The 16,769-nt window shown below is 38.2% G+C and overlaps 1 protein-coding gene across 1 annotated transcript in view; it reads left to right on the top strand.

Annotated features, from left to right (window-relative positions):
* LOC128840710 (gamma-aminobutyric acid receptor subunit pi-like) overlaps nucleotides 1-16,769 on the top strand; it is a 63,325-nt gene that overhangs the window by 32,947 nt on the left and 13,609 nt on the right. Inside the window, exons 4-7 of the mRNA XM_054035058.1 lie at nucleotides 3,072-3,139; nucleotides 4,663-4,880; nucleotides 6,912-6,994; nucleotides 11,201-11,338. Coding sequence (XP_053891033.1) covers nucleotides 3,072-3,139; nucleotides 4,663-4,880; nucleotides 6,912-6,994; nucleotides 11,201-11,338 — 507 coding nt within the window. The remainder of the gene's footprint in view (nucleotides 1-3,071; nucleotides 3,140-4,662; nucleotides 4,881-6,911; nucleotides 6,995-11,200; nucleotides 11,339-16,769) is intronic.

Raw genomic sequence — 16,769 nt, 5'->3', positions numbered from 1 at the left:
GCAGAATTTTGCCCTAAAAATTAGATGAGGTTAAAATGTATCTCCTGTCGGCAAATATAGAATTACGTCAGGCTAAATGCAATCCCACTAAACAAGATGCCTGTATTGCTGAAGCGTGGTATGTGCACTATATCATCATAACATCATGGCTGGATGTATCAGCTGAAACACTGACCATAATTAGAGCTTTTACAAAACTGTCCTGAGGGATAAATTTTTAACACAGTTATTGAAAGTTAGATGCAAAAATAACAATGCATGTTAACTAGATTTGTGCACACATCACCACAGTTAGGACACTCACTCTCTTTCGCTTTTTTTTGCTATATTTACCACATTTTATCCAGGGACTATGAATAGATTCCCAGCAATAGCTATTGCAGTAATAAAGAACAGAATATGTGACTTTACGAATGTAAATTATTTTGAGCTGGGGTTGTACACATACAGTAACTCCTCAGTTAAAGTCGTCAGCTTAACGTTGTTTCATTGTTACGTTGCTGATCAATTAGGGAACATACTCATTTAAAGTTGTGCAATGCTCCACTCTTACGTTGTTTGGCTGCCTGCTTTCTCCACAGCCCCCTCCTCCCCCCCAGCGCCTCCCACCCTCCGGCAGACCCAGCGGATCAGCGCCTTCCCCCTTCTCCCCCCACCTCCTGCTCGCGGCAATCAGCTGGCTTGCGGCATTTAGGAGGCAGGAGGGAACAGGGAGGAGCCTGGACTCAGCGCGCAGGCTCCCTCTCCCTCTCCTGCTTCCCGAATGCCGCAAGCCAGCTGATTGCCCCGGGTAGGAAGCAGGGGGGGCGGGAGGGGGAGCCTGTGCCAAATCATCACTCCTCCCCACTCCCTCCTGCCTCCTAAATGCCGCAAGCCAGCTGATTGCCCCGGGCAGGAGGGAGGAGCGAGGACTCGGCGCGCCTTCCCCCCCTCCCCGCCTCCCGAATGCAGCAATCAGCTGGCTTGAGGCGTTTAGAAGGGAGGGAAGGAATGGGGGAGGAACAGCTGTTAATAGACAAGTCTTTATTTCCTGTCCTTTTCACCATTGAAGAGGAAGTGGTCTGTACTGTAGATTACAAAGTTATGGTTTCAGACCCAGCTATTAACCCATGTAGGGATGGATCCTGGAGTAATTCCAGATTGCAAATCATAGCATTTATGATTTAATCTTTTTTTATTTTTAAATTCATGATTTGCAAAGTCTGATTCATGATTTTTGAACTTTTGAGGTTGACAGTACTGTAACTGCCATATTGCTCTGTCACATGAATGGTCAGTGTCGGCTAATTTCTGTAGGCACTGTTGCATCCTGGATGGAAAGGGATTGAATTTCATGAAAGTCCAGGTTTTGAAGCAGCAGCAAAGACAACTCAGTTCCCGGATCCCATAACTAGACTTTGCAGATTCTGGTTTGTATAAATTACTATGCAGGGTTTGTTCAATGTTAATAATGAAATCCATTTTCATGACAATTTATAGGAGAAAACAATGGGAAATGGTATAAACATGAACAATTCTTGTGGCAAATTTTACATAGTAAAAACTTACCCTCTTCCTGGCTTGTCATGAGCTGAAGATGATGAAAGTTAATTTAGAAACCAGGAAGATAAGACATCAGTGATGTATCTGAGAACTCTTCAATCAAGTAATTTAGTTCCATACTTTGCTTTGATCCTCAAAAGTTTAGTCCGAGTAATGGAACAATTCCTCCATCCCTAAATATAGTGTACAATGTACAGGGAAAATAGACCAGTGTGCTACTTTAAACTGGAGCATTGTATTAAAAAATTTGACAGAATCCCAAGCTAACCACCGCTGGAGTGTCTTCCAAGAGCACCAAACTTGGCCATGATCATACCCTATTCAACAGAGCCATGTCACCTCTCACCTGTTCAGCAGAGTTCCAGCTCTTAAAAGTACAGGATGCTGGAAAATAGAACCTGCCATTCCATCCAGATCTTACTCCAGGAAAACATTGTACTAACATATATATTGTAACTTTAAGTGCTACGCAAAATATTCGATAGTGGGACTGCTCCGGACCCTATATGTCACTCTGGTAGCATATACGGGATATTAATGCACTGCAAAGAGCTGAAGGAGCATCATAGGGCCACTGTAAACTAGATACATTTTATCTAAACCTTCCCTTATTGCTAGGTGAAATATGCTCAACTTCTCATAATTACTTTAAAAAAGCTGTGCATATATTCAATGTTGGTTTCCTAGTAGATGCTCTCTTTTTTTAATCATTATGCACACATTCAGCCAGGACAATTGTGTACTATGCTCTCATGGGAGCCCTTCACAATTCTGAATATTTCAGTTCACAAGTGGTCACCCTCTGTCCACACTATGTAAATCTCGACTCCTTTGGGGCAACAGAAGCCTAGCCCTACAAACATCACTATGAAACAATGACAATACTGTATCTCCATCTGTCTAACTAATATCTTTCTAAGGTGCTTAATCACATTGTTGTATAAGGGTTCTTCACTAAAGCTATAGTATTTTTAGGGGAATGACCAACTCGCTTTCTACCATAATTATACATAACTACACAAATGATTCATTGCTAGTGATCAAAAAGCAATTAGTGATGTCAAGATACAGTGACACATTATAGACAGTAATCTCTTAAATAGACACTATATAAGGTAGCTCAGATAGCTCATCTGCAGATTAATCATGTGACAGACCCAGAAGCAACTCCATATCTGACTAACATCTGAGGAACCAGCTGCTGTAACTGGAAGAATTCTTTACATGGCTGTGCATCTGAAAGCAAAAGGGTGTGATGTGCAGTGGGAATAGTACCCTCAGCACCTTATTGCAACATGTGTTCCCCACAGCTTTCATTGAAATTAAAAAAGCATAACATTTTATAAAGCCTTGGAAATAAAGATCTAAAGAACAAAAGTTGTGATCTAAATATATTAAATCATTGTATCATTAAATAGTTAAAATATAGATCTAAGTTACTGTAATTTTGTAGTCTGTTGTAAATGATGAAAACTGAATATTTAAATACAATTACTTTAAACAATGTTCTGATTTTCAATTTTTTTCAGACGGTCCTGTCTCAATAGGAATGAGTATGGATATAGCAAGCATTGATACAATATCAGAAATAAACATGGTATAGTAGCTTTGTAATATTTTTTATCTTATCTAAGTTAATGCCTGTTGTTTTACAGACCCCAGTAGTGTAGTTTTGAGATGGCTTTCCTTCTTGTTCAACCAACACCATGACTTGGATATTAGGAAATGGAGCCTTATATTTAAAGATCACGAAGTAGTTATGTTATGATAAGATTGTGCCTTCTGTAAGTACAAGTGCAAATCATGTCCCCCAAAAATCAACAGCAATTAGATGTGTACTTTACACAATATTCTGCCATTCCAATGAATGACATACATAACAGCAGTTATCTCCTGAATGAGACATTTCTGTCCCTGTGCATTTGAGAAAACTAGCCACATATGACCATTAGAAACCAATCTCCTTCTATTTAACCATAGCAGAAATCATACTATTATTCTTACCATGTGTCTCAAACAACCATTCATTCTAGCTGTATTTCATTATAAAAAACCCACAAACACTGAAAAAAATAAGGAGACAAGTAGAGTATACCTTTTTACTTTATATATTAAAGGTCTAATCCTGCTCCCATTGGAGTAAATGGCAAAACTCTAACTTCAAAAGGAGTTAGTCTGGGTCCAAAGTTAGGATCTTACTAATTTTTACAATATCAGAATTAAAATTAAATATACCTTTTTAACTAACTTTTTATTGCTGTGTATTATCACTTAACCATTAAAGATTTGAATCTGTCTACAGAAAATAAATATCAATATCCTTTTTGTATTACTACATACTTCCTTACATGTATCAGTATTTCAAAAGAGTTAGAAACAATGCAAAGATAATGTAATATAATGGCAAAAGCATTCACTTTGTTAAAATCAAGCATTGATTTTAAAAGTGGCTAATGAATGGCATAACTGATATACAAAGTAAAATGTCATATTTGAATCAGGGCTAAAGGTGAGCTGAGCCTTTGATGAAATGCAAAGCCTTGATGTCTTTGGCATTATTAAGTTACCCTTCTCATTCTGAAGGTGTAAGTTGTGCTATTGATTGGTTGAGTTCCCTTGATTTCCAATTACACTTTCTTCCTTGACCCTTATACATTTGAATGTGCACAACTATATTAAAATGAAAGTGTTTAGTAGTTTACATGAGCAAACAGATGTTTGTAGTATTTACATAAATTACCCTGAAGGCCATAGAGATTTACGAAGCCAGTGATGACAGCGGAGAGTTTGGCCAACAATGTTTGCTATTAGAGTCTGTTCAGTCATAAGGGACTAAATCCATTAGAGACAACACTTATTCATTATGTCAGCCACACACCAAATGACAAGAATTCTCAAATGCTGGAAAATTTAACAGCAAGCAAGCTAGTAAAACTGCTTACTTTAATGCCAATAATTAAGAATTAGAATTGCAGAGTCACAGTCTGTTTTGCCTGACCCATAACTCTATTTCCATCCATTGAAGAGAGGAGAAAAAGGACAAAATTTCTCTCAAATTACTTATGAAAAACAGAAGAATAATGGTTTGATCATTGTGACATTTTCTGTATCTCCTTTCAGGATTACACAGCTACCATATTTCTTAGACAACGATGGACTGATGAACGACTTTGTTTTCAGGGTAATAAGAGTTTAAGCTTAGATGGTCGTCTTGTAGAAATGCTTTGGGTACCAGACACCTTCATAGTAGACTCAAAGAAATCTTTTCTTCATGATATCACTGTTGAAAATCGTCTAATAAGAATATATCCCAATGGAACAGTCCTTTATGCCATACGGTATGTATACTTCATAAGCCATATTTACACATAACTTCTATTTACATTTTAAATTATTCAGATTAGCATGATTTGCTCTTAATCTGGTCCCAGTTTAGAAATTTTTCTGCTTGTAGACATCTACTATACATATATTTTTGCAGTTCTATATAAATGCAGGTATGGTCTGGCTATACCGAAAGAAGGACAGGAGACATTTGACATGAATTTAATCAGGCTGCAACTTTATTATTAGATGTCTGGGACTACCTGGCAGATAAAAGTGTACAGTGCAGGTAACATGTTTATTCTATGTAATTACCCAGGGGGCTTTTACTAGCTCCCTCTCTTTTTCCATCCAGGTCAATAGTCATTAGGGGTCACCAAATGAAATTAATAGGCAGCAGGTTTAAAACAAACAAAAGGAAGTATTTTTTCCACAAAATGCACAGTTAACCTGTGGAACTCCTTGCCAGAGGATGTTGTGAAGGCTAAGACTATAACCGGGTTCAAAAAAGAAATAGATAAATTCATGGAGGATAGGTCCATCAATGGCTATTAGCCAGGATGGGCAGGGATGGTGTCCCTAGCCTCTGTTTGCCAGAAGCTGGGAATAGGCGACAGGGGATGGATCACTTGATGATTACCTGTTCTGTTCATTTCCTCCGGCGAATTGGCCACTATTGGAAGACAGGATATTGAGCTAGATGAACCTTTGGTCTAACCCAGTATGGCTGTTCTTATGTCCCTTCAGCAAATCCATTGCTGGGACATGACCATACCCGGGGGGCTTCCACCAGCTCCCCCTCTTTTTCCATCCAGGTCCCTCCAGCAAATCCAATGCCCGGGACCTTACCATCTACCCCCCCTCATAGGAGGGTTAAGGTAGGCTATTAGAATGGAGAATTGGCTCCCTGCCTTACCAAGCATAGGAGTCCCCAACGATCCCCCATTCATTCCTTTAATGAATACCTTTTTTATGTCCTTTTCCAAGCCATTTATCCAGTTACTGTCAGGGACGGCTCTATGTTTTTTGCCGCCACAAGCATGGCAGTCAGGCGGCCTTCGGTGGCACACCTGCGGGCGATCCGCTGGTCACGCAGATTCGGTGGCGTTTCTGCGGGTGATCTGCCGGTCCCACGCCTTCGTCCTACCCGCCGCCGAATTGCCGCCGAAGCCATGGGACCGACGAACCTCCTGCAGGCATGCCACTGAAGACTGCCTATCTGCTGTCCTCACCGCAACCGGCAGGCTGCCCCCTGCGGCTTGCCGCCCCAGGCACGCACTTGCTGGGGCAGCAAGGTAGGACGAAGGCACCTGACTGCCATGCAAGTCAGCCAAATATTTCTCCCTCCCTCCCACCCCTCAGTGTAAAGGGGCAGGGCGGTCATTGGCACCAGCTGTATGTAGATATTAATATCAATATTAAATCTTTGACATTGCAGGGACCTTGAGCTTTGGTGCACCTTGGTCCCTCCTGTTCTCTGCCAGTGGTTCACAGTAGCTTAGTCTCCTGTGGATTATAGTATTTTGGTCTAATTTCAGTTGATGAAGTTAGTGCAGGGATGGCTCGGTGGTGTTCGTGACCTGTGTTATACAGGAGATCAGCCTATATTATCCGATGGTCACTTCTGGCCTCTAACTCTGATTCTATGAAAATAAAAGCCAATGCAATTAACATATTAACTAATTGATTTCTAAGTAGATCAGCTTGCTTAGATGTAGAGACTAAATTCAGCAATTAGACCTTGGGCAACTCCAATCATTGCACATTACAAATTATTACAGGATATGGCCCATTACTTTTAGTTGTTGTTATTTTCCTATAGATACTTAGAAAGCAGAGATTTACATAACAAGTGTGAGATATTTTATTTATAGTTTGAACCTATCCTCAATTGTTCCTTGTTTACTTAAAGCATCAGTTACCTTCTCTTAGGCATATGTATTTGCCCACAAATATTAGTTGAAGAAAGTAGGACAACCCATTTCTTATTATAGAACATACAATATTATGTATAGTTAATAACCATCTGCTTTCGGTTTTTAAAGGATAACTACAACTGTTGCATGTAGTATGGATTTGACCAAATACCCTATGGACAAGCAGACATGTACCTTGCAACTGGAAAGCTGTAAGAGACTTTATTACTGCTACTTTTATATAGTTAGGACAATATTTGTGATCTGTTTTAAGGGCTGCTAGATAATGTATAACATTATCAAAGAGGACCAGGATTTACAAAGAAGACTAGTGAGAATTGGGTGACCAACTGCTACTGAATTTCAATGGGATTTGGGTGCCTCAATATTTTAGGATAATTTGAAAATCCAGCCCCAGAACACTGAAACACTAAGGGCTTGTCTTCACTATGGGCTAAATCAGAGCTGCTGTGATCAATGCAGTGGCGTAGATTTAGCAGGTCTGGTGAAGACGTGATAAGTCAATGGGAGAGTGTCTCTTCTCGATAAAGCCTGGTGTGGACACCGCTGTAAATCGAGCTAAGCTACGTCAATTTAAGATACATAATTTATGTAACCTTACTATCATAATTTAGATTGAATTACCTTCTCAGTGTAGACAAGGTCTAAGAATAAAGAGAAACATAAAAGACTATGAACCTGATCCTCCATTCCATCACATGCAGAACTCCATAGACTTAGTTCTGCAAGCAGATGATCTTTTCAGTAAAGCTGAGCAAAGGATCTGCAGTCACTATTTCATCAGTTTAGTTGCTTCTTTTTTTCTTTGCTACAGCCATCCTACAGTTCCCACAGTGAATTGATCATGAGTAGTTTGTTGTGACTATTCAAGAATTGGTATTCCAAACTCAATCTATTTTGATTAGCTAGGATTGGTCACTTATGTAACATGCTATTATTTCTGTTCCCTGATCAGACGAGTGTAACTCTTGTAATCAGAAAGATGATTTGAAACCTTTGGGGGTCTTGAATTTCTAAGGGAGAAGTAGCAGATAATCAGTCAGGGAATTTTAAATATTTAGGCACACAAGACATCCCTGAAGCATCATTCATAGAAAAAAAATATGTTAGTATTAAGCTTATTGGCTGGGACAGAGGTCAAATTTAATTTTCTCTTTCACATTAAAGCAAAGTAATTGCATCTATAGTTCTATTGATAAAGGCTGTGGACAGATCCTTGTATGACTTCTTTAATGGTCTCCATGCCAGAACCGTGGGGATGGAAAGAGAGTCATCACTGGAAAGACTAAGATCTAAATGTTCAGTGCTTTGTATGAAGCAGTGTCCTATCCTATATTAAAATATACCACTTTACATGTGAGTACTTGCACAAGTGTAATATGTAATATCCATGAGTACTTGACTATGTAAGAATAAAACTAGTTTTCTACCACTATTCATGCAAGTAAAACTCAGTTGAACAATTGTTCATTGAAAGTGAACACAAAAAGGGGCAAGAGCACAATCAAAGACTTCCAAATTTGAGGAAATACTTGTGGAATTTTTTTGCAGTATTTTTCCATTTTTACCACTTCTTTTCTGCAAAAGAACAGCACATTCCATATTCATTTTGTAAATTATTCTATGGGTAACTTCCATCAAGAAGATGCTGTGAAATTTAATATTATGTTGCCATTTAAGGGTTTTATCCTGCAAGGCTTACTCACACAAGAGTAAGATTCCCACTAAAGTCAGTGGAAGTATTATGGAGGCCACAATCAGAATGACTAGTTAGCAGTGATATTTTTTCTTAAAAAAAAAGGGACAGAGAGAACATATTGTTAAGTCAAAAACAGAATGATGTACTTACATCAATGACATTGCCTAATGAGTCGTTCAGCAGTTTCTGTAGCTCCCTCAGGAACTTAAAATGTATTTGACAAGGGGAAAAATAGAGGAATTCCCTGTCTAATTGAAAACTCAATGATTCCATCTGTTATTTTAGACAACCCACAAGTATCTCCTGACTAAAGGGAAAACACAGTAATATAATCTAAACTGCTCCCATGGCATTCTTCTTTAGTTTCTGGAAAAATAGCCAAGAACACAGAGTGCGAATGAAAAAGATTATTATAAGCCTTTAGCAGTGGTAGTCACTTTTTTGTTAAAAGCATTTTAACAATTATGTTTTGGGGGTTACAGATCAATAGTGTTAGTTTTCCTATTGGATAAGCAACATTGACTTGCAGAAGAAGAATATTTTACTTCTCTAGATACTGTTCACTTGTAAATATGGTTGCTGGGTATTATACACATATATAACATTTATAGTATAAAGCAAATATTTGAACTAAAATAAAATGTTAGGAATTTTGGTTAAACTGTTATAAACATAAACACTTGAATTGCACTACAAGATAATGATTATATGAGGACATTGCTATAGTGGCTTATGTAATGAAACACCTTACCTGCATTTGTAATGTTGCTATTTAATTATAAGAGCTGATTGAAAAATGGTAACAAAAATATCAACAAGAACTTTTTTTTTTGGTAGAAATCATAAATACTTCCAACCAGTTTTAATAATTCCACAATGAGAAATTTCTCAGTCACTTATCTCCCAGAAAATCAAGTTTCAATTGACTATGAAAGTATTAATTATTATTAATATTACTGCAGCATCTAGAAGCCTCAACCCCAATTGAGGTCTTGTTGTGTTACACACTGTACAGGCACATAGTAAGAGACAGACCTTGCCCCAAAGAGTTTACCATTTCAATCCTTATCGACACTGCAAGTATCCAATCACATTACTATGTTTCCACACAGGCCTCTATCTCACTTGCAAATAGTTATTAATCTTTTAGACCTACCTTTGAACAGATATTTCCTTTTTGAATTTGCTCTTCAACTTCTGTTCAGTGAAGGTCCTGCATTTATTCTTGAGAATCAGGGAAAAAACATAGACTCTGAGGAGAAAAGAAATCTACTTATGAGATTCTGAAAACCTTTAGGCCTGGAAAAGTTCCTGCAAAGACCTACTCATGTGATTAACTTTATGCATTGTGAGTATCCTATTAACTTTTTTAGGACTACTTACAGCGCATAAAGAACATGAGAAGTCTGCAGGATTGAGGCATTAGTATGGATGTAAAAGTTAGCTCCTCCCACTCAATGTCATTTAAAGAGACAAGAGAATACCAATTAAAAAACCACTCAGTGGTTTTGTTCCTATCAGTTTCAAAGCTTTTGTCAATACAAACTTCCTCTAACATGCTGTCATATACAAAACTCATGCCCCACCCTAAGAATAACATTAGCGTGGGGAAACAATGTAATATTTCTATGCAAAATGTAATTTGCCTGATAGTCATGAAGGACCCCCTCCCTCCCAAAGTTCTTCATAAATGGTAATGGATACGATTAATATTTTGAATATATTTTGATACTAAAATATGCTTTAAATCTGTGAATTGCTCAGATAGAACTATTTACCTTTCCAAAAAAACGGGGACTATTAAAGAAAATAAAAGCCTTCTTTCTGTAGTGAGCTTGCTCACAACTTTCTCAGGCTTCAAGAATTGTTTTTATCCACTGCCAGTTCATAAAGTTAGATGAAACCTGGAATTATGAACATCTTCATTTCTGAAGTGACTCAAAGCTATTTTGGACATCAGTGTGAACGTCACTTTGCAGTGAATTGGAATTGAGTTATTCCACAGGGCAGCAGAATGAGCAACAATGAGACAGTGTCTGTCAAATGCAAAAATGATCGATCTATGTAAACAAAAATAGATATTCAAATGCTTGCTCTTAATACCTAGGTGTACATCAATATACTCTCAACTGGACCGTATATATTAATGTATAAACTGGCCACCCTCTAATTTAATGTAAAATACTCTTCAAAGGTGTTTTATCAATGTATAAGCCATGTACTGATTAATGTATACACAGCACAATTGCTGCTTGTTATATGATACTTCTCCCACCTTGGGTGCCAATCATCTATGCCAGTTAAGAGAAGCCTTCCCTAAAGCATGCACAACCAGTAGGCCTGTAAAGAAGTCTCCATGTTATAGCATATGTAGTTTATAAACTCTGCATTTCCAAGCTCCAGCAATTTTCCCTCTTCCTGTCGGACTTGATGGGCTTTGCCTTTAAATGTCCTGTACAACACATCCTTTTATTTGTCAGTTTATACCAGCTTTTATTTTTCTCCACCACCTATAGTATTTCTTTTGAGACCAGGCACTCCGATTACATTTTCAAATTTTGTCATAAAATTGCATTATTTATAATCCAATTTTACTTTTTTTTACAAATGGCAAAGGATCATAGACAAACATGTTCTACACAAACTATTTATTATATTTAACAAAAACGTTCACTTGTTGGTTTGTCTATAATTACAGGGGGCTATAATATCAATGATGTCCAGTTTTACTGGACCAGAGGAAATGATTCAGTTCGAGGCTTGGAGACACTCCGGTTGGCACAATATACAGTAGAAGATCATTTTACTTCAGTATCTGAAGCATTCTATGAAACAGGTAGGAACTCCCTTTGAAAACTTTCCTCTTGAAGTTCAGAATATGGGGATGAAAATAGAACGGCGTGAAGGACCTAAACAATTTGCCTTTCTTTTAGTATTTGCAAAATTGAAAAATCTCATCCAATTTCATTCATGTAAGCTATATGGCTTGTATGATATTCTTTAGGGAATTTGTAGCCTCTTAGAAAATGCACTCAACTGTTCAAATGTTTACAGTTATTGGACTTCTGTGGTAACATCTCAGAAAGTCGCATACAATTTGAAGAAGCTAATTCCAGGCAAAGTTCTGCTCATTCAGCTCTTAGCTGAAGCTTATGTTGTATGCTATACAGAATACATGGGGAAGAGAGAGAAGGAGGAAAAGTGTTTAATATAACAATGAGGTTGTAAAGTGAAACATTCACATGACAGGGAATTCTAAAAGATATGCATCTAAATTTTCAAAAGCAACTAGTGATTTTGAGTGCTTAATTTAAGACACCTTAAATAATTTGGCCTCTGAAAATCAGATATCTTTCAGGTTTCTTTAATTGAGCAAGCGAAAAATCACTAGTCACTTCTGAAAACATAAACCAATATTTATCCCACAGTGTTAAAGTCTTGTACAACTTACAAGAAATGCAGACTTTGCCACTAGGTCTTGTAAGTTAAACCACAGCTATTTGGTTTTGGCAGTTTCAGTCAAACCTTGATAAGCAGATCCCTGAATAAGCAAAACTATGAGTTACCCTACCTAAGATATCTAGGGTACTGTAATTATCATATAAGAAGTTCTATAGGACTTCTGCAACTCTGATTCATCATAGAACAAAACTGTGGAAAATATTTCTTTAGCTGTGAGATTTGACGTTTTGACTGTTATGAAAACAACAAGGAGTCTGGTGGCACCTTAAAGACTAACAGATTTATTTGGGCATAAGCTTTCGTGAGTAAAAACCTCACTTCTTGCATCCGAAGAAGTGAGGTTTTTACTCACGAAAGCTTATGCCCAAATAAATCTGTTAGTCTTTAAGGTGCCACCAGACTCCTTGTTGTTTTTGTAGATACAGACTAACACGGCTACCCCCTGATACTTGACTGTTATGGTGGCTGTTCTGGAGATGCCAAAGGATCTTTCAAAGGGAAGAAGAGCTATCAAACATGCTTTATCCTCCTTAAGTTATTCGATGACTCTTCTTTGCTCCTATTTTATGATACATATTAAATACTATTTGTCTTATGCACAACCTACCGTGCCAACCATAAGGATTTTCTTTATGTAAGGCCTCCTAATGCACTCATTTACATTGTAATTCAGGACTCTGGTGTATGCTTTCCTGACCCTCAGTTGCACACAAATTGCAACTTCTTTCCTCTACTGCATTGTTGGGATTTTATTCTTGAATAACACAGCACAGAAGGAAACACTATGATCTAACCTGAAATATTAACTCAGGTTAAAGCATCAAAGTCCTCTAAATGGATATAAAAGTACAGATGAAACACAGAATAGCAGGCTTCATGATCACAAAGAGTCTTGCTACTTATATAACTAGCATCCGTTTCTCTTCCTCTCTTCCACAGCCCCTAGCTAAACCACATCAGGTTCAGTCAAAGAAGAATAATCTTTTAGTGCTGTTCTGGCCAGAAGCTCACCATTCAAAAAAATAAAATAAAATAATCTGTTTAATACTTACCACCTTCCCCTATCGCATGTAGGGAGGATCCAAACTGTATCAGAAGAGCAAAATGGATTCTATTGTTTTTCCTCAAATGGAATAGGGGCAGTTTCCCACTTAAGTGAAATGCAGGTAGAGGCACAGTCACATCTCTTGTGGACCCTCTCCCCCTGGTTTCAGGGCTAGCTGTAAAACATTAAACACATTTGCAAAGTCAAAGTCTATTTTACTTAACTTTAACAAATACAGCTTTAATTTATTAGAATTTCCCATACCTAATTGTACTTGGGATTCTTCTGTTTAAGAACACAGCATTGTTCTGCTGTGCAGTACATTTCTAACAGCAAAGCTTATGAAATAATACCATAACCCTCTTAATTCTCTTTTAAGCCTTTATGAATATGGTGTTATATATAGAGGCTGTTCAGTTTTCCTACAATGTTTCATGGAAGCACTGCAATGTATTCTCTATCCTCTATGAAAAAAATTAGACGCAAAAAGAATTATTGTAGATGCATATATACAGTATTAATAAAAAGAGCACACAGAAACCAAAGTTAATAATTGTTTAGCTTTTTACAAACATATATTTGAAAGTATCTTATAAATATTATTTTTGCCTTAAAAGCTTCTGTGAGACTAGGCAAAAAGCAGTGTATAATTCTTCTTACAAATGATAAACTGAGACAGTCATTGGCAAAGCTGAGATTAGAATCTTGCAGTTAAGGAGGAGATAAATCTATAAGCCTGTCACACAAAAAGCTTTCCCCAAGAGAAGGAAAAAGGGTGGCAAAATATGAAGTGTCAGAAAACAATTTGTACATCAAGCAACAAAAGCAAATTACATAAACCAGTCCAAGAGCACGTTAATAGCATTGCCGCTTCTTTTCATTTTTGTCTGAGTAGAGTGTAGCTTAATTTTGGAAATAGGAAAATTCTGAGCTACAGTCACTTACTAGATTTTTGGTCAATACTTAGCTTAATTAAAGTCCCCAATCTGCAAACATGCACATACTTACCTTTAAGGATGTGAATAGGCTCACTGAGTTCTGTGAGTATCCTCACGTGAGTAAAGTTAAGCATGTGTGGAAATGTTTGCCAGATCAGACCTGAAGGGTGGATTTATATTTCTAGCCTTTTTAACATAATCTGGTTTTATTATTCTAATTTAGATAGTATATTCTTTTAATTGACTAGAGACATTTCTTACATTCACAGAATAACAAACAAGGGCATAGAAGAGAATGCTAGTTTGATACCTTTTGTACCCATATACCAGCTGTCCTTCCTCATCTAGAAAACACAAGGAATGAAATTGTAAAATGTAAAATTGTTTAAAACTATAGTAGAGATAGTTGAAGCTGGTGAAGAAATCCAATTCTGCTTTAAAATGTTAAGATAGGTACATCTGAAATTTCACATAAGTACCATGTTCAGCTATCATTAGCTGGTTTGGGTGGGGAGATGGGATGTTGAGGGTTAGGATGCACAAGCACGTGTTTAATAGAATATTCACACAAATCTACATCAGTTACGGACTACAGCCGGTTGCACCTACAGAATCAGCCCAGGAGTCTGTACCTGGTTCTGCAATCCTAACATCCAATGCCTCACATATGAACAGGGCAGAAGGCAAAGCTGAGGTATCGGTGGCCACAGGGGAAGCAACAGTTATTAGGTCTCTCCACTGAGTGAGCTAGATGTGTGCTCTCTCCCATTGCTGTTGCTGTTCTCACTTTGACTAACCACTGAAAGAGTGAATGCTCTTGTTGCTCCATTGGAGATACAGGCCTATGCCACTGCTGTGAAGAGGATGATGTCTTTCAGATGGCAGTATAGGTGTCTGGGGTTGCCCAGGAGGAGGAAGTCAACATGGGGAAAGCCAGGCTCTTTTTAACCTGGACCTTAGTATTTCCACACCATACTGCTTCTTATGATCCAGTAGACTGCCTACTAAAGAAAGAACTTTGTAAAAGATCCATGCAGATCTCAACAACAGCACAGTTAAACTAAATGTGAAAGCATCTTGCAACCATACCTCAGCATAGCCAAACTACATATGTAATGATGTGGGGGGGGGGGGGGAGTCAAAGGCCTCCACTTTCCATTGTCCATTAACTTAGGGTGGCTTCAACATTGAGTGCTCGGCCTGAGACACATAGGGCCTAACTTTACAGATGGGCTGACCACCTACAATTCCAATGGGCTTCAATAGGAAATATAGATGCTGAGCACCTCTGAAAAGCAGGCCCTGAGTGTCTCAGGCTGGGCAGACATCCAAAGTGAGTGGACATGTTTGAAAATGTAGACCACAGTGTATTCAGTATTCCTCTTAAAATGGAACTCCAAAGTAACAATGTCTAGATAAACAGGAGCTGTATTTCTCTACAATTATGTTCTTTGGTTTGGAATGAAAATCATCATTGAGTCTACTTGGTGCAGAGAGGCGGTGCAAAACTTTTGGTAGGTACTATTTAAGGCCAGAGAGGGTCTCTGGGGAACTATGGATAGAGTGGCAGTGGATGGCATAGGTGGAGGGAAGTCTCTGGACTTATTACATGCCTTGCAGGGGGAAAGTACAACAAACACACACTCACTGTTAAATGAGAGGCTTGAGAGCAGATCCATGTATTATGCACATCAAAAGGACCAGAAACTCTGCATAGGAGATACAGAGCAGTAGTGATTGCTATTCTGGACAATAGCTGGAACAACTGCCATAGAGGAGCTGCACTGCAGTCCCACAACCCAGTAGCCAGGAAGAGGAATGGAGAAACTACTCCTTCTCCAATTTCATTTATTCAAGAAGGGTGATCTTCATTCTAAACAGTAATAGCACATTTTGGTCATATACTGCAAGGTACAATTTTCTGTAGTCAGCTATGTTTGAGGCACCCTTTCAAATGTTATTTAACTCTTCTCCATGTGCCCTCATTTAAGCAAAAAGCAACACCTTATAAGGCACAAGAGGAGAAACAAGGGATGCATGGCTAAAGCCATATTAATGCCTTTGTGCAGGATGTACACCATACATCTTAACTGACACCCAAGGGGTTAGTATACATATTTCATGGGGGAGAGCAGATTGTGCTCTTTGTGCCTGAATGCACACTTCTTTGTGGAATTGCATGGGATAACAAAAGTGCATCTTATATAAAGAGCTCTGTGTAGCACTTTATCTAGAGTAAATTTCACCAGAAAGAATACAGGAAATAGCCATGGGCCAAATGCTCCCCTCCACTTACACTGAGCAGAAATGAGAAAGGGAATGCAGAAAGCTAAGAGCAGCATACCTGCAGTATGGTTCCCTCTACAAGCTCCTCCCACTGCCACTGATTGTTGGGGGCAGAGATGTAGGAGAAGTTGTTCTATGTGGCAGGTCCTCATCAGCCAGTACATACAGTAAGGATTTCAGTTATAGACCAGAACGTTATTATACAATTGGATATACGGGATGATTATCAACTGCCAAAGATAAATGTTTTAGCTTGAGAAGGAAACCTGTTTATTTAATCTTAGGTATATTTCTCATGTGGTGCAGTGACATTCCATATTGATAAAACCATGGTTATGATAGTGATGTCTGTTTGAAGAATCAGAATCACTGTTGGAGACTAGTGTATGGCTTTGGACTCCAAAAGCCAAATTCAGAGACAAATTATAAAATGGGGTAAGCCAGATCTCCTTACACTCAGACTTCCTTAGACTTTACATCTACTTTACCATTGCATAGAGGAGTCTATATTGGTATATGCCACTGAGCCAGAAAAG

The sequence above is a fragment of the Malaclemys terrapin genome, chromosome 7, assembly GCF_027887155.1.
Source record: "Malaclemys terrapin pileata isolate rMalTer1 chromosome 7, rMalTer1.hap1, whole genome shotgun sequence".
Taxonomy (NCBI): Eukaryota; Metazoa; Chordata; order Testudines; family Emydidae; genus Malaclemys; species Malaclemys terrapin.
Note: the sequence above shows the minus strand (reverse complement) of the source record. Positions and strands in the feature narration are given on the sequence as shown.